The sequence below is a fragment of the Spermophilus citellus genome (genome assembly GCF_964194105.1).
Source record: "Spermophilus citellus genome assembly, chromosome: 16".
Lineage (NCBI taxonomy): Eukaryota > Metazoa > Chordata > Mammalia > Rodentia > Sciuridae > Spermophilus > Spermophilus citellus.
The window spans coordinates 53,875,206-53,899,575 of NC_138196.1; the positions used below are offsets into that span (position 1 = coordinate 53,875,206).

Below are 24,370 nucleotides of genomic sequence, written 5' to 3' on the forward strand. Positions count from 1 at the left end.
CAAGAGTAGAAAGCAAGTTTTATTTAAGAAAAGAGACAAGGATTAGAAGTAGCCGACTTCTTCCAAGAGAATGGGTGCCCAAGGGATTGGGTGTGTGTTTTGCTCTTTTATAAATCCCTAGTACCCCCATCTTCTCTTTCTTCTCCTTGTAGTGCCTAAGGGCAGGAAGGGGCAGAAGCACAGGGGGTAATGGTTAGCAACTCCTTGTGCTGGGAAGTGGGATCCCTCCCAGAGGTTAGCTGTTAGCAACCCGTTGTCTTTTCTTTGATAACCAGCCCTCATCTTCTCAACCCCCTCATTTATACTATACTGTCTGCCAGACCTTCCACCCCCTGCCTCAGTTTGTTGAGGAATGTGACATTTCCTGTCCCCTCAGGCCAGGCAGGGCTGCAGGTGGATTGCTTTTGGGCAAAGAAAGCTTGTGGGGAGTCAGTACAGTGGGCTCATTTTATGGAATTATTCTCCTCACCTTGTGTTCCCCCATCCTCATCTATTTGTCCCCTTACAGAGCTATACCCTCAGCCCCTAGTCTCTGGTTCTTCACAAGGTATTCACCTGGATGGATGGAACTCTTCCCCCTATTTCACAGTTCTTCTCATAATAGTACATTAATTTGATTGTCAACTGTATCCCTCCCCCACGCCCACCCAGACTGGTCTCCTTAGGGACAGAGACTATTTGCTTCACCAGTGTATGCCAGGTGCTGGGCTGTATATATACTAGTGTATAACTGGTGCTCACTATGTATGTTTAGAATGTGTGCTGCAATGATACTGTAAAATATTAATCTGTATTTTCTCTGCAATCCTCCCCACACACACACACACACCCATAGTGACACACACAAACACATCTTAGGGAAAAAAATTCTTATTATTTTTCCAGTGTTGAACCTGGATCTGGAGGCTTTGGACTATTTGGGAGGAGACTGCTGGAGATTCCAATAGAAAGAAAAATAGTTCTTAAATTTTCTTAAGCTTTTTTGGAGGGTGGGGGTACCAGGGATTGAACTCAGGGGCACTCCACCACTGAGCCACATTCCCAGCCCTATTTTGTATTTTATTTTGAGACAGGGTCTCACTGAGTTGACTAGGACCTCATTAAGTTGCAGAGGCTGGCTTTGAACTTGCAATCTTCCTGCCTCAGCCTCCTGAGCCACTGGGATTATAGGCATGTCCCTCATCATGCCTACCCTTTCTTAAGCTTTAAGAGCCAAGATCTTGGCCTTGGTCTCAATAAGAGATGCGGAGCAATTCTCAAGGATTTCTCAGAGTAAACTGACATCATTCTCTGCCCACAAAAGTTGGGGCAGTGTTGTGTGTGGGTGCTTTATGTAGAGGGAGAAGTTGGGATCTGGAGAGCAGCGAGGGAGTAGGTTTCCTATATCTTCCGCCATCCTGTGCTTCTTCTCCAGATAAACTTTGGTGGGAGGACATGGTTAGAAGATATCTGCATCTGCTTCCTAATGAGGGGCAGAAATGAGAGCCAAGTCCCAGACTGCCCTTCACTGAGCCAGTGTGGTGGGGCGGGGTAACAGCCTGGTATTGGAAAAGGTCTGAGACAGTGGCCAGCAAGGGCTGGACATGGTGATAAGACATGGAGGGCCTCTAGGTGGAATGAGGAAAGTGCCTCAAAGTTCCCCAGAAGCCAAGGCAATGGTTCCATTTCTGTAGAGGTCAGTGGAGACTGAAGCCCACAACTGGAGGCAAAAAGGCCATGCACCCCTATGGGCTGATTCTAAGGGTCCAACTCCTTCTCAAGGACCCAATGTTACCTTCTACCCTACAGTTTAGAAGGTTTCCCATCCTGGGCAGGAGGAGGGCGGGGGCAATTCTGAACCCACTGGTTTCAAACCTGAAATGACCGGGTCTGTATTTCTTTGGCTGGACAGTATAAGAGCTCAAAGTAGAAGTTAAATCTAAATTCTAGAAAAATAAGAAAATTTACATTTTCATTTTGCTCACCTGGGTTTTGTGGCCTAAAAGCGTTGTTCTGACTACAGAAGAATTAATGTCTGATACCTTTGAAAGCGTCCTGGCTTCCCAGAGGGCCATCTCCACAAGTAACTCTTGTTCTGTGGATTTCCCTACTGCTGGAGGCTATTGGCTATGTACCTGCAAGTTTTTAAATTTATGTTTCCATGAATTTCTAATGTGTTCCCCATATGATATCAAACCTTTTGAACAGAGAACTGTGTTTTCCATCTGCTTTGGAATCTTCATAAAGACTTATACAGTGGTTTTCTTGGAACCACTCTATGTATTTTTAAATGCCTGATTAGCTTCCTTTAGTGTTTTTTTCCTTTCTTTCTCTGTCTTTGACTTGCTCTTCCCAGAGCAAGTTCTTTTTAAAATTTTCTTTTTCTTAAAAAAAAAAATCTAGTGTCGATGGCAGGAGAGGCTTCGATACACTAGAGATGGAGGCATCACTTGTGATACCCAACTAGCATTGACAATCAGGTGGGTTGGACCATTTAGTCCCTTTTCTGTTGCTATAACCAAATTCCCAGATCCAGTAATTAATAAAGCATAGTTTTATTTGGCTCACATTTCTGAAGGCTGGGAAGTTCAAGATTGGCCATATTTGGTGAGGTCTTTTTACAAGTGGGGATTCTGCAGCCAGGCCCAAGAGGTGCATGGTGAGGTTCAGCAAGCATGCTAACCTGGGGTCCCTTTGTCCTTTTAAAAAGCCTCTACTATCCCCCTCTCAACTAATCTTAATCACCTCCCAAAGGCCCCACCTCTGAATACCATTAACACATGACTCTGAGAATTAAATTCATCATGAGTTTTGGAGGGGACAAACACCCAAAGCAACTGCGAAGCCACAGCTTACTGACTCTTAGCAGGGATTCAGACTCCTTATCACAGGACTTGGCAAAGTCTAACTTATAGAGAGCACAGTTCATAGTTTCTGCATGATCTTGTTACCTGTTTTGAATGGCTCTGGAGGTAAGAATGGTTTTACATTCTGAAACAGTTGAAATGAAACCAAGAGAAGAATGATATTTTGAAGTATGTGAACATTACAAGAATTTCACATTTCCACGTCCATAAATAAAGTTTTACTGAATGCAGACAGTCTCTTTAGTTTACCTGGTGTCCTCAACTGCTTTTACATAGCAACAACAGGGCTGAGGCTAGGCATAGATACAGCAGAGAACCCAGAGCCACCAACTAAATGTATTCACTACTGGCCCTTCACAGGTCAAGTGTGTCATCCATTGCTCCTTGGAAGGATAATGATTGCTACATCAGAGAGCTTTTGTGTGGGTTAAATAAATATTAGAAATAAAAATGGAACCATCTGGAACATGCCAGTGGTTATTGAACCTTATCACATTCCCTAAAACTGCTACCTTTGCTCCCCAGAGGCTTTGTGCAACACAGAGCATTTTCAGAGTCAGACAGATTAGATGGGCAAACTAAATGTGCTTCGTGTTCTACTTAATAAACCTGCTAGAAATGTCCTAGGATTCATTCAAACCTAGACGCTGCGGCATTCATTTGATAAGCCTCTGATATGCAGCATAGAAATCACATAGCCAAGTTTAATCATTGATGGGCAACAACCCAATCGTTGGGGAAGACAAGTTTGCTCCTAAACTATTCCCACGGATCCAGGAGGTGCAGATTGCGGTTAGAAGGGTTTGTACCTTGCCTTTCCAAGGTGATTCTAATTTTGAATCTTCTCCGAAGTGACTCCCAAACTTCAGATAATTTTATGTTCATCTGGCCACTAGAGAGCACTTCAAGACTAACAAAGCTTGGTGTGTGCGCTCAAGCCTCGGTTTGAACCCTGGTCTCCCATGATTGAGGGGTGGCGCATCTAGTTGCTGCGCCATCTAGCTACCAGCAGAGGCTCACAAATGGCCATCAAGGCTGATGGATGCATTTTGTGAAGCTTAGTGACCTGTGGTAGTGATAATGAAGTATTCTGATGCTCAGATAACATTTTACTCTGTCACTATGGTTTTCTGCCTCTAGTGACATCACCTAATTTGTACTGCTTTACGGCGTATTTCTAAGGCGAGCTTTTTCGCCAGGGTCCCGTTTCCTTATTGCTGCTACTCTCTTCTGTCAGATTGAATTTCTCTCAAAGAGAAAATATTGCTTGATATTGATTCCAGTGCACGAGATAATTTCAGGTTCTCACTCTGCAGTTCATCCAAAGCCCTGTTTAAAATCTCGAAGAGGTTTTCCAAGGCTAAGAGGCACAGTTCAAAAGAACAGTTCTTAAATGTGTTTAAAAGACCCTTGGCTACATTTTCTGATGTTTCATCAGCAGTTTGCACTGATACACTTTCCATTGTTATTACAACTGAACCATATCATAGGGAGTTGTACCATCAAGACCATCAAGTTTTCTAAAAAGCTATAAAGCTTTGATGTTTTCTGGCCTATTTCTTACTGTGCTCTTAAAAATGTTTAGCTTCTGCTGAGCCAAATGTGTACCTCCAAAGGCAAACGCAGTGAAAAACTCTTCAAGCATCCCAGTTGCTGCTGCAATATCTATCCAGCAGGAGGATGAGCTTCTGTTTGGATGAATCAATGGGGGGAGTTCTTTGTGATGTGCATTTCGAATGAATAATACTGGCCTTCAGCTGGGCTTTTGCCCATCAGCGCTGGGGTCTAGCTGTGGATACAGAAGAAGGATCTGCTTTCCTGACCACTGCTTATGAGTGTTTCTCAAAGCCATTCCATTCTGCTATTATTGTTTGCATCAAAGAGAAATCAAAGGCATCAGTTCTAGCCCTGATTCCTCAAATGATGGAGGCATTTATAAGGATAGGTTTTCAGGGGATTTCTTTGATGTTTTAAAAAATCCTAAATAATTTCTCCCTCTTTTGAATGACACTTGACTCTCAAGAAAAGAATGTTTCTGCATGCGAAATGTCAGCTCTGTCTAATAATAACCTGCTTAATGTGCCACAAAAATCGCTAATAGAATTTGCCACCATTTTTGTAAAATGAAGTTCTTTCCTCTGTATGGGCGCCTGGCTCATAGAAACTGGCTAGAATAGTGGCAGACTGTTACCAACAAAACGGATTGCTTTAAAATGAAATCATGCTTGAAGATGTAAACTTGCTATCTCACCTTTTGCCAACACATGCTGTTTGCGCTGTGACATGAGAACAGCAAGGGGACAGAATTGGCTATTAACAAAGGCTTTCAAGAAGTACATCCTCTGGGTTTGCAGGGAGCCATGAATATGAAAATATAAAGGAGTGGAAATGAATATAAGGAAATTTACGTGTGTGTGGGTGGGTGGGGTATGCATTATTGTGCAGATAGTGTTGGTTTAGTTTGTAGAGATCAGTCTCTACAGTTCTTCAGTCCTAGAAGGTGTCCTGCACACTCATATTTTTTATGTCATGTGACACTTTTTGTGTAGATGACATTTATCTAAAAGGTAATGTGAGCCCTGCAATTTCAATAAGAATTGAAGTACAAAGCAGAAAGTTTATATATGTGTGGACTTATGTATATTTGTTTGCCTGAAACCCCCTGGTTCTCAGGGGCTGTGATTATGTTAAGCGCATATGAACATTTCATATTTAGAGTATGCAAAGAGATGGCAATCACTCTTCCTTGTCTGGGCTTTGTTCCAGAAACAAAGTATAGATTTCCTCCTATGGACTATTTCTCCCCTTGTTGTGCAACTTTTTATACCAAGGTTGAGATGCGAATGATTTTGTATGTCTGAGCAGGCTCCTCTTCTTTGCATCTTATATAAGTTGCACTTCTTTGAAACATGAAACTGGAATATTAACTGAATATGTTGCAAAGTGGAAGTAATGATGAAGGGAGCTGGGATACCCCTGTGTCCACAACCTTCTTCTCAGGTGAGTAGGAAAGACTTTTTTTTTTTTTTTTTTAAGATTAGAAGACACACAAAAATCATGGTCTGCTTTGGGGCAGCTCTTTCATTGTTGTTTTATTTGGCTACTTAATGAACCATTAAATATTGCTTAAGGTGGCTATGTTGTTTTCTCTCCAGCAAAGGGGATGGGGGTGCGAGGGCTGATTTGGCTTTCTTTATGCTCCTTGAAGGCTTAGCAGAGTGCCTTCCAAGGAGGCTCACAATAACAGTTGTGGTTTGATTCATAGATTCCAAGACTGTTTATGAGCATCGTGGTAGGGAGAAAATCTCACCAGATCAGTTGTTTGAACGGCAGCAAGCCAAGTAATCTTTCTGGGCCACTATTTCCTCATCTGTAAAAAGAAGGGGCTGGACTTCGTGATTGCTAAGGTCACTTCCAGCTCTGTAAATTCTATGCTTTTAAAAAATGCTCCGATCCTGAAAGGAGAACATCTTGGGTTTCCAGACAAAAGAGCCCAGGGTGTATTTACGTTTGACCTCCTACCACATTCTGACTTTCTACTCTAATGAATCCGGGTTTATTCTTTACTGAAATGGCTCAGCTCCAGGAGCCCTTGGTGCAATTCTAACACTGTGTCGATATTGATTTTTCTTGCAGGCTAGTGGTTACTGTAACCACCAAACTATTAAATCTCTCTCGTTTTCGTGAGGCTGATTCCACCAGTGCCATTCCACTCCCTTCGGTTGATATTTAACTCAATCCAGGGCTAATTTGAAGGTGCATTACTAGGATCACACTGTCTTAAAACGCTTCATGGCTGACAGATTTCTACCTTTCATCATCTTAAGAGTTGTCTATCAAGCACTGAAGCAGACAGAAGTGGTCAAAGATGGGGCCTGGCCTTGTTACTGCCATGTTCTCCTTCACTTCCTATATGAAAGCTGAGGATTTCTTTCTGTGAACAGGGTCAACAGTGATTCATATAGGATAGGCTTCCTTCCTCATGTTGTTTGTTCACTTTGGTAAAAGACATCTTTTCATCTCATCATGCTAACAACACATTGCTGTTGTCATGGCAGGATTACAGATGTCACCCTCAAAACACACATCCATAGCCAGGACTGGTGGCACACACCTGTAATCCCAGTGGCTTGGGAGGCTGAGGCAGGAGGATGGCAAATCTGAGGCCAGCCTCAGCAATTTAGCAAGGCCATGAGCAATGTAGTGAGATTCTATCTCAAAATAAAAAATAAAAAAGGGCTAGGAATATGGCTCAGTGGTTAAGCACTCCTGGGTTCAATCCCTGGTACCAAAAAGTACACACACACACACACACACACACACACACACACACGCCCAACACTAGACTATTAATTTGACTCTTGCCTTTTCATTTTAGAAATTTCCACCCATCGAGCTTCCCAGTTAGCTGAGGAAAGGCACACCATGTCAAGCCGGTGATGATAGCCATTAACTTCCAAATAAAACTTAACAAGGACTTTCATTTACGATTCTCAGGCATTTACCTTATTACATCAGTTAAAATACACACTACAAAATGAGAGAACTCTGATGTCAATAAAGAATTCTACACTCACGACCTTGTTGATTACCCTCCAGGAGATTCCATGGTGACCTCAGAGGAGAGGGTGTAATTTAATGAGATGGTTAATATTTCTATAAAACCAGCAATCTGATAAATTTTTTTTAGGTAGGCACTTCCACAGAACTAGCATAAGTGACGGTTCCACCTGAAGCATTATCTTTTCTTGTACAACACTGAAAGCTTACATGCTGCTCGACAAATTTGAATTTTAAAAAGTAAGAATGATTGGCACTTGGTAACTTACACAGAAATATAAAGTGGTACAAGAAAATTGCCCATTTCTTTTAGATTTACATTTTATGTATTTTTTTCTTTTAAGAAGTGATAAGACATGTAATTTCCATCAACTTCAACCAGTTATGTATGAAAGAGGCTACAAGTTCAGCTCCCAGAACTAGCAAGTCATGAGGAGAGCTGTTGTACCACAAAAAGGCAGACGGCTTTCCCAGCTGTGGTCCATTCTGGTGCCATAAATGGTCATTTTCGAGCCAAGACTAAAATCCTAAGAGTCAGATTCTTTCCCCTTGGAAACAATTCTTTTTGCCCTTGATTCCCTGTATTCTGTTTCTCCATGTCTACTAAAACAAGAAGAAAAAGGAGGCAGAGGAATATAGCTAGAGTTCACAGACTTACCTTTATGAGTTGGATGCTCTAAGCAATTTGGTACAATTTGGCACAATTACTTTCTATTAATTTGTTCATTTAGTCAACAAATATTTTCTGATTATATAATAGCAAAGCACCCAGACCTGTGCATATGCCACATTAACATTTCTTCATTGATCATTAAAATTTCAAAGATGTGGAATGATGAAGGCAATTGGTAGCCTCAATTCATAATAAAAATCTTATTTAGAGGAAAAGAAAGGTGCTGGTGGTAGTGGTGGTGGGGTAGCTCATGAAAATTGAAGGGAGATCAGTAGAGTAGGCGAAAGGGACCAGGAGGAGGGAAAGGGGATATATTGGGGAATAATATTGACCAAAGTATATTATTATATTGTATTTATGTAGGAATATATAACTAAAAGTCCCCCCATTATGTGCAACTATAATGCACCAATAAAGAACATGGGAAAAATTCCTATTTAGGAATCATGCTTCCCCCACCCCCCTAGAGCAATATTCTGTCATGTCTATTTGCAATCTGTTTTCCTTTCATTGAACACAAATATCTGACCTCGTGATGTAACACATGTAAAAATTGTATAAATTGACAAGACCACATATTTAATATTTTTCCTAGAATTTTCATTGACTTTTTCTTATTTTAGTATATACTATACAATCCTTCCCTTTCTCAGGGTTTAAACACTTTCCTCCAGCTTGGGCTGCAACCTGGAAAGCAAAACCACCATTCTTTCGAAAAATAGTCAAAGTGGTATTTTCCTTCTTTGTCCAACTATCTGTTGAGCTCCTGATGACCACTAAACTAAGAATAAAGATATTGCAGTGGGCAACTTATATTAACAATTATTTTGTTAGCTGGGCCAACAATGAAGTTTCAGTTCTGCATTTATTGGGGGAGGAGTGGGGAGCAAGGACTGGTTTATCTTGCTCACTGTGGCACTTGTAGCATTAGAATATAGCAGAGAATTAATAAAAAAATGATTGAATGAAAGTTGTCAACCGCCTAGAGACTCCAAGCATGTAAGAGCTTTTTGAAGGTCACTTGGGTAGTAAGAAGTAGTTAGAATTCAAAGTGTGGCAATCCTGCAGCCTGTGTCCTTTTCCCCCTGACATACTTGATGCACAGATTGGCTCTCTTTAGACCCCTTCCCTCCATCTCCTTGGTTCAATGCATATCCCTCCTTGGCAAACAGGAGGTGGGATAAAGAGTAGGTGGTATCTTGGTAGAACAGATATCCATGAATGCCATCCAAAGTCCCGTCTGAGATAGTCCCAGAAGAATCTTACCTGGACTTCTGTCTTTTTAATCTGGGTCTCTCACATCTGAGATACTGAAATATATTCTAAATTACGTGATAGACCAGTAGATAACCTGCAAGCAGTCCTGTAATTAAAGGAGTGACACCAAAGCTTGTGACAATAGTCCCTAGCAACATGCTGATAGTGTCCCCCCATATGAAACCCCCTCCCTAGCAAGGAGGAGATTTGACAAATATATAGTTGACAAATCTATATATGACTAAAAGCATAGCAGACCTCTGTGTCTATGGTGGGTGAAGAAAGATCCTCAATTATACGCCAAAATACAGGTCTTTGCAAGAAAGATTTAATGCCTATTGTCACACTTGGAGTTACAAGGTATTAATGAGCAAGATATACCAAAAAATGTATTTTTCCCCCCAGGCTACCAGGTTTTGCTGTTGGTATAGAATATGTGAAACCTTAAACTGTGAAGTATGAATCAGAAGGGCTTCCTCTATTATGAATGATGCCATCTTTAAGATGAGGGACTTTCAGTGAAATGCAGGAACATTCAGGGTAATGTGTTTGCAGCAAGCAGGATCTTGAATTTATTGCAGAGGGGAATGTGTGAGTTGACCAAAATGGAGAATGATGAGAAGTAACTAAATTATGTATGACAGCCTTTACTGAGCAGAGGAAGGAAAAAGCTTAATGATGTTGTGGCCGAAGGACCAGCAGCAATTGGTGATGTATCGGCTGTAGACTGGTAAGAAGAGAAATGCATCTATGAAGATCCAAAGACTATGGATGAGCCTGCCAAGGATCAAGAAATAGAATGGGGGGCAGGGGAGGGAAACAAGGGACTCGGGGTATAATACATTTTAGTGGCAACAAGACAGTCAAGGAAAGTCCATTTGACATTAAAAATCACCATCTTAATCTATATTGCTCTTTCAAGTCTGAATTTTATTAAGGCCACCCAAAAATCTATAGTTAACAATGAAGCATCTTTCTCTTTTGCTTTCCGGGCATTCACCAAGAGCAGTACATAATTTAATTATTGAATCCACAGACTGGACCATGGAGATGAAGAATGATGTGTCTGCTGTAGTGAGAAATTGGATAGAACAAACTGTTTATTCTCATCATTCTTCCTCCATTAAGCTAAATTAATATAGTTAACAAGCTTTTGTTTGGATTAGTATTCAGATCTGGGATGTGCAGATAGGAACTCACGATTATTACAATAACTATTATTTATGGAACATTGGGGGTATCCCTCAAGCCCCATGAGTAAAACAGGTTCTTCTGTTATTTACCAATGTTTTATCAGATTTAGGGGCCAGATGTTTGAATAGAGTTATGAAGTGCAAGAAAATCAGATTTAGTTCCTTGAGACATATGACCTTGGAAACTTCACGATGACCTTTCCTATTGTCCTGTGTCCCCTTTTCCTGATCTTCTTAAACAATTTGAAGAAACCTACACAATTTTAGTGGGCAAACTTTACCGGGGAATTACCAAAAGTAATGTGTGTCCAGAGTGATGGGAGTAGAGAGGGGGTGGTAGACTGTAGCAAACATCTCAGGCCTTTCCACACAATTTCAGTAGAAACTGTAAACCGATCAAGCAAAACGCAAATGCAAATACAGCTTCGAGGTATCTGTGCCTTTAGGCCCACCGTGCCCAAACAAATCCCTCTAGTGTGAAACTGAAGCCGGCAGAGACAAATAGTCCCCTCCAGCGCACCGCTACACAGCAGGCTCATTCCCAAGGCCAAAATCAGTTCCTCTCACTTGCTGCCCCTTTCATTTTCACGGCATTAGATGCGCTGAGTCGTCTTTCAGTTACATATAATAGATGTTTATTTAAGCAACAGCTTAAAGAAATTGGTAGGAGATCTAGATGGGAAAGAAATCCCACCACTACCAACAGAAACCACCCAGCCCTCAGATGGGTACGGTCAGACCCCTGGGAATGGTGAGGAGCAGGTCCCTCTCGGGCACCCAACCCGGGGCCACCGAGCGCCACGAAATGCTGGGCGGGGCCGGACAAGCAGCTGCTTGACTTCTTTGCGCGGCCGCCGTGGGCGGTGCACAAAGTCAGGGGCTAAATCTGAACCATCCGACTCCACAAAGCGGCCCAGCACCCCCGGGGCAATCATGAGCGCAGATGCCCTGGCCCTAAAACTCCCCAACCCGAAGGTGGCCTGTGCGAACCGAACCCGCACAGTGAGTGGGAGGCGGAGACACCATGAGACTCCCCGCGGCCGTGCGCCCCGTCCACGCCCGCCGCCGGGCCGCCGCCCCCTCCGAGCGCGCGCCGCGCTGGCCGCTGCCACCTTCCGGCCACGCAGCGGCCCCGCCCCCTCTCGCGATTTCCTTCCCTTGGGCGCGCGTCGGCGGCGTCGGCGGCGTCGGCGGCGGCGAGGACGAGCACCAGCCATCAGGCCAGCGGAGCCCGCACCGGAGCGGGCGGGGGCGGCCGTGCGGGTACGCGGCCGCGCGCCACGTGGCTCCCCGGGGAGCGGGGTACCGGGCTCGCGGGCCTGGGTCGGGCATGGCGAGCCCTGAGGAAGTCCTGCTCCGCGGGAAACTTGACAGTGGACCACCTGGGGTGGCGGCGGGGGCTCGGCTTCTCTCGGGGACGCCGGGGTTAATTTAACGGCGAAAGTGCTGCTTCTGCCGAGCTTTCTCCCTCGCGGTGGCGGCGGGAGTTGGTTCTGGGAGTCTGAAAATAGCAGTCCTTCTGGCGTCCACGTGTTGGGGCGGGAACGCGGGCTTTAGTTTCTGGATCAGAGCTGAGGGAGTTGTGGAGTCCTGGGTTTGCCCAGGCGCGGGGCTAGCTCGGTCTTCCGGGACTAGTTGTATACCAGTCTCAGGTCCCTTCCGTTTGTGCAGCTGGGTGTCAGCCCTCCCAGGGCTCCACTGGGCACAGGACAGGTCAGGCGTGCGGCGGGGTAATGCACCGCTTTCCCTTCCTGGCCTGCCTTCCCCCATTTCCTCTCTCGCTCCTGTTTAGTAGGTACTTACGTGGCACTCGAAAGCCTTTGCAGGTGCCAGTCCTTACGCCAGGTGGGCAACCAGGCCAATACAGCATCTGGGTGTTCTAGTTAAGAGGGTTTGCAGGCTCCTCAGAATTGAGGCAACAGAATCAGTGGGCATTTAACCTGTTAAATGTCATTTATCCTTTTCAGGCACTTCTGCACTGCTTAGAGCCAAAGTTTAGAGTCCAAAGCTTGAAGTGGAAGTTTTGGGAATTTCTCGCTTTTTTTTTTTTTTAAGACTTTTTCAGTGATCTGAGTAATTGAGGGATCTTTTTTTCTTTTTTCTTTTTTTGAAAGACTTTCTACCTGAAGGTCTAGACCACCTTCATGGGCTCTCCTTATTGTTGAGACCACTGGTGCCTGCCCTGAGTGAAGCCCATGTTGCAGAAACCCGAGTTTAGAAAAAGTTTATTGTGATTTTTTTAAGGTGTCAATTATTATGCTTTATTAAATTCTAGGTATCTGCCACACTTGTAATACTTTTCATCTTTTAAAAAGCTCAATCCCCTGGGGTTTCACATGTGAATTTTAAATATATAACAGTGTATTTTTAAAAATTAAAAAAAAGAAATAACACTTTTCATAGTTTTCATTTGATCTGGTCGTCAGAGTTTCTATAACTTCAGTTCCATCTAGGGAAAGGAATTATCTGGTTAATTTTCAATTGGGACAGCTTTAGATGTTGACTTGGGAGTCCAAGGGGCATGGATAATACTCCTGTGTGGCTTAGGGCAAATTCCCTAAGTTTACTAAATCTATAAGATGGGATGTTACTGCCTACCTTAGCAAGAAATGAGGCTTGAGCGGGATGATGTATATAAACAAGCTGTTTGAAATCTATTAGGTGATCAATAAACATTTCTTTTATACTCTCCTTCCTGTGCTGACTCCAAATTATAAGGGAGGAAGAGCAATTTGTAGGTCTGTTGTATGTAGTAACTTGAAAAAATATCCCATGAGACAGCAGTAAAAAGATGAAATTGTTGGGAATGTGAAGCTAGTCATAGGTGCCAAATTCATACTTCTGAAATAGTAAAATTATTTTTTTAAAGACCAGAGACTGTCCAAGGTCCATGTTTTGTGACTCCTGATTGATAAATGTAGTTAAAATTGTCTGTTTAGAGACCCAGAGTTTAGTTTGGTGCATTGAATCAAAAAGCAGGTTTACCAAAATACTTTTTTTTCAACATTTTCTCTAGATTCAACATGAGTGAAGTTTCCTGCAAAAAACGGGATGACTATTTGGAATGGCCTGAGTATTTCATGGCAGTGGCCTTCTTATCAGCACAGAGAAGCAAAGATCCAAATTCCCAGGTAAATGAGTTTCACAGGGGATGTATGGGTAGTCACAGAGTGTTGCTTACAAGTGAAGAGAATACAAAAGGGGATGCCTGTCAACATGCAAATACAGAGTAAGTCTGCTGCCTTTGTGCTGTAGTCCTGCATGCATACATTTCCCGTACAGACTCTAGTTTCCTTCACTGCCCACCCAATGGTAGACCAGCCAATTGTAGCCACCAAAGTTTTGCATGTGTTTCCCTGTAGGTTGGAGCCTGCATTGTGAATACAGAAAACAAGATTGTGGGGATTGGGTACAATGGAATGCCAAATGGTTGCAGTGATGACCTTTTGCCCTGGAGGAGAACAGCAGACAATAAGCTGGATACCAAGTATCCATATGGTAAGGCATTTTATATTCTATCCTGATTAGTGACATAGCTTAATTGGGAGGTGCTTAATTCAGAAAGTCACAAAGCATTATCTTCCTTATCAGTTACCACTAAATGGAAAGAAAAAAAGTCCTGTTAAATTACTCCAATTTCCTGTCCCCATCTTTTAAGTTCATTTCCAAAGAGAGCCACTGATGGAAGCATGGTAGTGCCCCCACAGCCTGGCCCTGAGGTCCTAGGCTCTGTTGCTTGTGGAGGGCCTGGTGTGCTTGCCTGGCAACCTGTACAACACCAGAGCAGCAACAGAGGTCTGCAGCCCCTTGGCAGAGATAACTGAGGGATGCGCATAGTGGCACTGAGGTTGTTTCTTGACTACTAGGAAGTGGGTCAGCTCACCAAGTGCTGCCTGCAGCTTTGCTCTGATGAAAAGCAGGATTCATTCAGTCTCTCTGCTGAGTTAGTTCAAGCTCATCTCTGGCAAGCAGGAATCAAGCTGAGCTGGACCTAAGGAGATGGATGGTGCAGTCGCTTCTTCCTATTGTGGGGCCTCTGCAATCCCACAGTGGTCTGTGGTCAGATGAAAAGCCTGAAGGTGTGGAAACGAAAACCTTTGGCTTGCCTATCTGGATTTTCACTTTGAAGTTAGGTGAGGGTGCTTCTTAGAATTTATTGAGCCCCAGAGAGAATCCTTTCAGAAATTATCTGGGAGAGACAAACCACAGCTTCACTTTTCCTTTTATTTCCTAAAGAATATGCAATTAATGCCATAAAAGAGGCTAATTGAGTTGCGTATGTTGGTTGCTGATTTTTCATAATGTTCAGGCCTGTATTTATGTCTGAAAGTGAACAGACTGGCTCTGTTGGAAGTAAAGTAGATTAAGGCCATCCAAATGGGAAAGATGTGCTTTCAGGAAACCAAGTTCAAGGCATGATGTAAGACCTTTCTTCTTTGTTGACTCTTCCCTGTAGGTTTCCTCATGAAGAATTCCAAGTCTGCATTTAATCTAATTTACTTTTTCTAATGTTCCTGGACCTTCATCACCATAAATTTCTAACTGCCAAATCCTCCATGTTTGAAAGAAAATGAGAAAAGGTGCATAGAATTAGAGAAGGAATTGAGGAATGAATGTGGGGACAGCAAGGAAGCATTTGGGGTGTTCAGGTATTAAAAAAACATAGCTCAGTGATTAAGGGGATTTAATAGTCATATAGTCAGTTTAACTTCACCCTGGTAGGAGTAGGAAGGGCAGGATCAGAATTAGGAGAGAGTAAGACTGTCTTCTCAGCCCCAGTTTCATAGCTGATGGTAATGAGTTATATGAAAAATGTGCTAACATTAAAAAAAAAAAAACTTTTGTCATCCTGCTTTTTTTTTCTTTTTTTTATTGATTATTTAAAGCATTACATAGCTCATGATATATCATCTTTCATACATTTGACTCAAATTGTGTTTTGAACTCCCAGAATCACATCTGTTACATATTCACATTTTTACATAATGGCATATTAGTGACTGTTGTATTCTGCTACCTTTCCTATCCCCTACTATCCCCCCTCCCCTCCCCTCCCCTCCCATCTTCCCTCTCTACCTCCCCTGCTGTTGTTCAATTCTCTCCCTTTTTTTCCCTTCCCCTAGCCCCTCATAACCTCTTATAATTCTGTGTATCATTGAAGGTCTCCTACTATTTCCATGTGCTTTCCCTTCTCTCTCCGTTTCTCTCCCCCCATTCGTCTTTGTTTACTGTAGTCTTTTCCTCATGCTCTTCCTTCCTGTTCTGTTCTTAGTTGTTCTATTTATATCAAAGCAGACATTTGGCATTTGTTTTTTAGGGCTTGGCTAGCTTCGCTTAGCATAATCTGCTCTAATGCCATCCATTTCCCTGCAAATTCTATGATTTTGTCATTTCTTAGTGCTGCATAATACTCCATTGTGTATAGATGCCACATTTTTTTTATCCATTCATCTATTGAGGGGCATCTAGATTGGTTCCACAGTCTAGCTATTGTGAATTGTGCCGCTATAATCATTGATGCAGCCGTATCCCTATAGAGCGCTTTTTTAAGGTCCTCAGGGAATAGTCCGAGAAGTGCGATAGCTGGGTCAAATGGTGGTTCCATTCCCAGCTTTCCCAGGAATCTCCATACTGCTTTCCAAATTGGCCTCACCATTTTGCAGCCCCACCAGCAGTGTACAAGTGTACCCTTTTCCCCACATCCCCGCCAACACTTATTGTTGTTTGACTTCATAATGGCTGCCAATCTTACTGGAGTGAGATGGTATCTTAGGGTGGTTTTGATTTGCATTTCTCTGATTGCTAGAGATGGTGAGCATTTTTTCATGTACTTGTTGATTGATTGTATGTCCTCCTCTGAGAAGTGTCTGTTCAGGTCCTTGGCCCATTTGTTAATTGGGTTATTTGTTATCTTATTGTTTAATTTTTTGAGTTCTTTGTACATTCTGGATATTAGGGCTCTGTCGGAGGTGTGGGGGGTAAAAATTTGTTCCCAGGATGTAGGCTCTCTATTTACCTCTTTTATTGTTTCTCTTGCTGAGAAAAAAACTTTTTAGTTTAAGTAAGTCCCATTTGTTTATTCTTGTTGTTAACTCTTGGGCTATTCCTATTAAGGAATTTGGAGCCCGACCCCACAATATGTAGATCGTAGCCAACTTTTTCTTCTATCAGACACAGTGTCTCTGATTTGATATCTAGCTCCCTGATCCATTTGGAGTTAATTTTTGTGGATGGCGAGAGAAAGGGATTCAATTTCATTTTGTTGCATATGGATTTCCAATTTTCCCAGCACCATTTGTTGAAGATGCTATCCTTACTCCATTGCATGCTTTTAGCCCCTTTATCAAATATAAGATAGTTGTAACTTTGTGGATTAGTCTCTGTGTCTTCTATTCTGTACCATTGGTCCACCTGCCTGTTTTGGTACCAGTACCATGCTGTTTTTGTTACTATTGCTTTGTAGTACAGTTTGACCTCTGGTATCGCTATACCTCTAGATTCACACTTCCTGCTTAGAATTGCTTTTGCTATTCTGGGTCTTTTGTTTTTCCATATGAATTTCATGATTGCTTTCTCTATTTCTACAAGAAATGCCGTTGGGATTTTGATTGGCATCGCATTAAACCTGTAGAGAACTTTGGGTAATATCGCCATTTTGATGATGTTAGTTCTGCCTATCCATGAACAGGGTACATTTTTCCATCTTCTGAGATCTTCTATCTCTCTCTTTAGGGTTCTGTAGTTTTCATTGTATAAATCTTTCACCTCTTTTGTTAGGTTGATTCCCAAGTATCTTATTTTCTTTGAGGATATTGTGAATGGAGTGGTTTTCCTTATTTCCATTTCAGAGGTTTTGTTGCTGATATACAGGAATGCCTTTGATTTATGCGTGTTGATTTTATAACCTGCCACTTTGCTGAATTCATTTATTAACTCTAGCAGCTTCTTTGTAGACTCTTTTGGGTCTGTTAAGTATATTATCATGTCATCCGCAAATAGCGATAGTTTAATTTCTTCTTTTCCTCTTTTTATGCCTTTAATTTCTTTTGTCTGTCTAATTGCTCTGGCTAGTACTTCGAGAACTAAATTGAATAGAAGTGGTGATAGAGGGCATCCCTGTCTTGTTCCAGATTTTAGAGGAAATGCCTTCAGTTTTTCTCCGTTTAGGATGATGCTAGCCTGAGGTTTAGCATATATAGCTTTTACAATGTTGAGGTAAGTTCCTGTTATCCCTAGTTTTTCTAGTGTTTTGAACATAAAGGGATGCTGTACTTTGTCAAATGCTTTTTCTGCATCCATCGAGATGATCATGTGGTTCTTGTCTTTAAGTCTATTGATGTGGTGAGTAGCATTTATTGATTTCCGTATATTGAACCATCCTTGCATCCCAGGAATGAATCCTACTTGATCATGGTGCACAAGTTTTCTGATATGTTTTTGTATTCGATTTGCCAGAATTTTATTGAGAATTTTTGCATCCAAGTTCATTAGAGATATTGGTCTGTAGTTTTCTTTCTTTGAAGTATCTTTGTCTGGTTTTGGGATCAAAGTGATGTTGGCCTCATAGAATGAATTTGGAAGAGCTCCTTCTTTTTCTATTTCTTGAAATAGCTTGAAAAGTATTGGTATTAATTCTTCTTTGAAGGTTTTGTAGAACTCGGCTGTATACCCATCCGGTCCAGGGCTTTTCTTGGTTGGTAGTCTTTTGATGGCTTCTTCTATTTCTTCTTTTGTTATTGGTCTGTTTAAATTGTGTGTGTCTTCCTGTCTCAATCTGGGCAAATCATATGCCTTAAGAAATTTATCGATATCTTCATTATCTTCTATTTTATTGGAATATAGGGTTTCAAAATACTTTCTAATTATCTTCTGTATTTCTGTAGTGTCTGTTGTGATATTGCCTTTTTCATCCCGTATGTTAGTAATTTGAGTTCTCTCTCTTCTTCTCTTTGTTAGCATGGCTAAGGGCTTGTCTATCTTATTTATTTTTTCAAAGAACCAACTTTTAGTTTTATCAATTTTTTCAATGGTTTCTTTTGTTTCAATTTCGTTGATTTCTGCTCTAATTTTAATTATTTCTTGTCTTCTACTACATTTGCTGTTGTTTTGCTCTTCCTTTTCTAGGTTTTTGAGGTGTTACGTGAGTTCATTTATTTGTTGGTTTTTTTCTTTTTTTGAGGTAAGAACTCCAAGAAATGAATTTCCCTCTTAAAACTGCTTTCATTGTGTCCCATAGATTCCGGTATGTTGTGTCTGTGTTATCATTTGATTCTAAGAATTTTTTCATCTCCTCCTTTATGTCTTCTATAACCCATTGATCATTCAATAACATATTGTTCATTTTCCATGTGATGTAGGATTTTTCCTTCCTTCTTTTATCATTGATTTCCAATTTCATTCCATTATGATCAGATATGGTGCATGGTATTATCTCCACGCCTTTATATTTACTAAGAGTTGCCTTATGGCATAATATATGGTCTATCTTTGAGTAGGATCCATGTGCTGCTGAGAAGAACGTGTATCCACTTGATGATGGTTGATATATTCTATATATATCGGTTAAGTCTAGGTTATTGATTGTGCTGTTGAGTTCTATAGTTTCTTTATTCAGCTTTTGTCTAGAGGATCTGTCTAATGGCGAGAGCGGTGTGTTGAAGTCACCCATAATTATTGTGTTGTGGTCTATTTGACTCTTGAACTTGAGGAGAGTTTGTTTTATGAACGTTGCAGCTCCATTGTTTGGTGCATAAAAATTGATGATTGTTATGTCTTGTTGGTGGATGGTTCCTTTTAACAGTATATAGTGACCTTCTTTATCCTTCTTGATTAACTTAGGTTTGAAGTTGATTTTATTCGATATGAGTATGGCCACTCCTGCTTGCTTCCGAGGGCCATGTGAGTGGTATGATTTTTCCCAACCTTTTACCTTCAGCCTGTGTATGTCTTTTCCTATCATATGAGTCTCCTGAAGGCAGCATATTGTTGGATTTGTTTTTTTGATCCAGGTTACTAGCCTATGTCTCTTGATTGGTGAGTTTAGGCCATTAACATTTAAAGTTACAATTGAGATATGATTTGTACTTCCAGTCATGCTTCTTTATTTATTTATTTTAGTTTGGCTAGTTTTGCTTTTTGGTTATTTTCCTCCCCCTTTACTGAGATACCTCCTGCTGTTAGTTTTGGGCACTATTTTTCAATTCCTCTTCTTGTAGTGTTTTGTTCAAAATGCTTTGCAGAGCTGGTTTTCTTGCTGCAAATTCTTTTAGCTTTTGTTTATCGTGAAAGATTTTAATTTCATTGTCAAATTTGAAGCTCAATTTTGCTGGATATAGTATTCTTGGTTGGAATCCATTATTTTTCAGCGTTTGAAATACATTATTCCAGGATCTTCTTGCTTTCAAAGTTTGTGATGAGAAATCGGTCGTTAACCTAATTGGTTTACCCCTGAATGTAATCTGCCTCTTTTCTCTCGTAGCTTTTAATATTCTCTCCTTGTTCTGTACGTTGGCTATCTTCATAATTATATGTCTTGGAGTTGGTCTATTATGGTTTTGAATGTTTGGGGTCCTGTAGGCTTCCAGGATTTGGCAATCCATTCCATCTTTCATCTCTGGGAAGTTTTCTAGAATTATTTCATTTAATATGCTGTCCATTCCTTTGGTTTGAATCTCTGTGCCTTCTTCTATCCCTATGACTCTCAGATTTGGTTTTTTTATGACATCCCATATCTCTTGAATAGATTGCTCGTGGGATTTAAGCATCTTTTCTGTGTTGACTATATTCTTTTCAAGTTGATAAACCTTGTCTTCATTACCTGATGTTCTGACTTCTACTTGATCAAGTCTATTTGTAATATTCTCATTTGAGTTTTTAATTTGGTTTATAGTTTCCTGCAATTCTAGGATTATTGTTTGATTTTTTTTTAAGATCTCTATCTCCTGGTAGAGCTCGTTCTTTGCCATTTGAATTTGTTTGTTTAATTCATTTTCAAAATATACTTTTATTTCTTGGACTTGCTGTCTCATGTCTTCTCTAATATTCCTTTCCATTCGAGTTAGGTATGCCTTGAGTTCTTTCCCTATCCCTGTTTCTATGTCCTCCTGTAGAATTGAGTTGTCTTGCATTGTTTGTAATCCTTTTTTCCCTTGTTTTCTCATGTTGTCCACGTTACTTTCCAGCTCTTTTTGATTGTCGTGTTTCTGCTCTCTTCTATAGATTTGTTTTGTTTCTGTATTACTCTGATGTCTCTCCTTTGTGTTGTTAAACTATGCCTGCTAACGTGGATTCCGCTGGGAAGGAATTCCGACGTCCGAGCTCCAGTGACGACACTACTCTGCTATGACGGGCCCCAGTCTCCTTGCCGTGGTGCCCTAATTGGGGGGTGTGACTGGACTGTCTCTGTTTGGTTTCAGCTCCCGGTCGCGGCAGGCGGGCAGTCTCCAGCCACCCAGTATCACAGGCCGCGGGCAGGTGATCAGTTGCCAGCGGGTGGGCGTTCTCCTACCGCCCAGTTACGCGGGCAGTGGGTGAACTGTCGCCGGCGGGCCTGCAGTTTACAGCTGCCCAGTCGCGAGGGCCTTGCCTCTAGTCTCCTGGTTTCTCCTGCTAGTCTTGGTTTTTCTTGTTTTGTTGTTGCAATCTGTCGGAGAGTGGCGGTGGATACTTCAGCTCTCCAAGATGGTGGCTGCTGGTTTCCTTAGTGGAGTGTCCCTTGTGGGGGATGGGGCTGTACCGCTTCCTTCCCCGTCTGCAATCCCGAACTCAGCCCGGGGGTCAGTGCGGGCTTGGCTGGTGGGATACCACCTTGTCGCAGCCACTTATCTCTTGCTTACCAGTTAATCCCTTCTCTGCGGCGCCACGCCTTCTGTAGCCACGGGGCAGGCCGCGCGAATCAGACAGCCTGGATCTCCAGGGTCACACTGTTGGCTTTTGGGATCCCTGGCACTCTGTGGTTTTGATTTTTTCTGCTTGCCCCTCCCCCAGCGCTGGCTAGACAGGTTTTGTTTTGGCTGCTGATGGGAGGGGGGGTTGAAGGTCAGGTGCCTCTAGTTCTCCTTTAGTCTTTATGCAAGCTCACTGTGATACTCCCTTCCCCTGAAAGTCTAGGAGAGATTTTATGCGAAATCCCCCTATGTATGGGGGCTGAACTGAGTGACACACACCTGTTTTGTTGTTGCAATCTGTCGGAGAGTGGCGGTGGATACTTCAGCTCTCCAAGATGGTGGCCGCTGGTTGCCTTAGTGGAGTGTCCCTTGTGGGGGATGGGGCTGTACCGCTTTCTTCCCCGTCTGCAATCCCGAACTCAGCCCGGGGGTCAGTGCGGGCTTGGCTGTTGGGATACCACCTTGTAGCAGCCACTTATCTCTTGCTTCTGTCATCCTGCTTTTGATTCTGTAAGCATTTGATGGTAAGAAAGAGAGGAAATGATTAGTTGTTTTTAGGTCTATGCAAAAATAATATTTTCACGGTACACTTCAGCGTCCCATATAAAAACAGTGAAAGTGTCGATACAGTAAAGATCTACATTGAAATGTATGACTACCACAGTCAATATTTCACCGAGTCAAGACAGTGAAATATTGGTCCTCGTGCTGAGCTTGGATATGGAGGAATTCTTAGGAGATTTAGCCTGTTGTTCCCAGGCTGGTGGCAGAAGATGCCAGTGAATGAACCAGTGTGGAGGGATTCTCAGTGGCAGTCCTCCCCATGAGACTTGTACCTTCTTTAGTCACTGTGAGCCCCAGGGAAATTCATTGCAGTGGCCTGCAAGCTTAAACCTTTGCACTTGCCAGTGTTCCATAACCTCTCAAGTGACTGGTTGTATTTGCTATGAGACATTGTCTTTTGTCCAAGTGGGATAGAGAACCTCTTAGAGCTGCTTTCCATAAAAAAAGAAAGTTTTTGAAAACCCCCACAGGCATCTGCCCAACTGCACTGATTGTTTTTTATTGAATAGCTGCTGAGTTTTAGAGCACTGGTTGTCTGCCTGCATTATTTTTTTTTTAATCATCCATATGATACCTCTAAGTTTTCAAAGCTCTTTGCCCTCACTTATCAATTATTCATTTTATATGCAGCTGTGTTAGAATATAGGTAATTTTCTTTCACGGGAGTAAGCTTGTAATTTGATGTACCATAAAAGTTGTAAAAGGTATTAAATGGTTTTTAAAAGGCATTTAGTATTACTGCCATCGTAATACTTATAAAGATAGGCTGTAAGTCTAAATAATGATGACTGGGTATACACTGTACATTCATTCCTCTCTTCCATGCTTTTCAGGCCACAGAGAAATGTTTAAATTGCCTAGGATGTAATAGAAATGTTTGATGGTAGTTGACTAAAATGCAAATTCTTTCCCTTTGGTTTTTAAGACTTTTTAAAACTAAGGTGGTAATGTCTGGTATTGGATAATGTATTTCTTTCCTCACCTCTGTTATGGGTGACTGCTGCTGTGTCAGGAAGGATAGATTCATAGGTTATGCATTAATCCCTGTAAAGGGCTTTTGGTAATTACCTAGAGATCAAGACCAGTGATTCTTAACTTTTGAATAAACAGGACTGTCTTTTAAACCTCAAAAACTTCCAGTATCTTTTCCGTAAGAAAATTCATGGTGACAAAACCTATTACATGTCATTAACACATTACATTAATATGATCTTTATTATTCAAACAGTGTGTTGGGAATAAATAACACATTGTGTGCTAGACATAGCATTTATTCACTGTGGACCATGCTAGGCCTTTTGCAGTACTCCAGTAATGCTTCATGGTTCTGTGCACAGAGTTGAAGCCTACCCTGTTCTTTTAAGTAAATTCTGTGATGTTGCATGTGCGTGGTGGTATCTCCTAACTTCGTGGTCAGTGCTCTTTATACTATGCTACTCTCTCTCTTCAGTGAGGCTCAGGAATTCAGCTTTTCTGAAACGCCAGTCATCTTCTTTTGCAATTGAACAGATTGTAGCTTAGATGAAGTGGCTCCTCAAGAACTTGGAGAGTGGTGACCTGTGCTTAGTGTTTAGAAAACCACTTGCAAATGACTTAATATTTCTTCAGATGGGAGTGCAGGTGACTAAATGTTTGTGTCCTCTCTACAAATCAGTATGTTGACAATCCAATCCAAATGTGATGGTATTTGGAGGTGGGCCTGTAAGAGGTAGTAAGGCCATGAGGGTGGAGCCCTTATGAATGGGATTAGCACCACTATAGCAGGGACCCCCAAAGAGTGCTAGTTCTCCACCATGTGAGGACGTAAGAAGGTGATAACCTGCAAATGTGGGTGAGGGCCCTCAATAGAACCTGGCAAATTAACACCCTGATCTTGGCCTTCAAACCTCCAGAATTGAGAGAAATAAATAAGTACTTTGTTATAGTAGCCCAAAGTGACTAAGCCAGTGAGCTTAGAAATTGTGCAAATTCAAGTTTATCAATAACATACAACTTATTCTACTTTAGTAATTCTGTAAGCTTGAAGTCATTAGCCTTGATTGACACTTTATAGGGAGGAGGGAAACACAGAATACTTATAAAATACTAGGAAGAGTTTTTTTTTTTTTTTTTTTTTCTGGGCTGTATCTCTAGAGAGGCATTTTTAAAGAGTGTTTTTGTTCTTCCAGCCTTAGGATCAAAACTTCATGAAACTATTTTATTATAATGTAATGTTAATATGGAAAGTGAAAATTCCCCCTGCTAAAGAAACTGCTTTTATTTCATCTTTTTCTTGGAAAATCCAGAAGATAGTATGATGTCAGTAACAGTAAATGGCAGGAAGAAGGCAGCATTGTTATAGTGAGAACCCTCTCTGATGAATGGCAATTAAAAACCCAGGAAGCAGCAAAT

General features: G+C 41.7%; 1 protein-coding gene across 2 annotated transcripts in view; it reads left to right on the forward strand.

Moving 5' to 3' along the window:
- Positions 1–11,700: 11,700 nt before the first annotated feature.
- The window catches only part of DCTD (dCMP deaminase), a 30,102-nt gene continuing 17,432 nt past the window's right edge, over positions 11,701–24,370 (forward strand). Inside the window, exons 1-3 of one of the 2 annotated variants that reach the window (XM_081269838.1) lie at positions 11,701–11,792; positions 13,546–13,660; positions 13,892–14,027. In XM_081269838.1, coding sequence (XP_081125964.1) covers positions 13,553–13,660; positions 13,892–14,027 — 244 coding nt within the window. In that variant the 5' untranslated portion in view covers positions 11,701–11,792; positions 13,546–13,552. Of the gene's footprint in view, positions 11,793–11,852; positions 12,375–13,545; positions 13,661–13,891; positions 14,028–24,370 lie in introns of those variants that run through there. The other variant, XM_081269839.1, reaches the window with a different exon arrangement.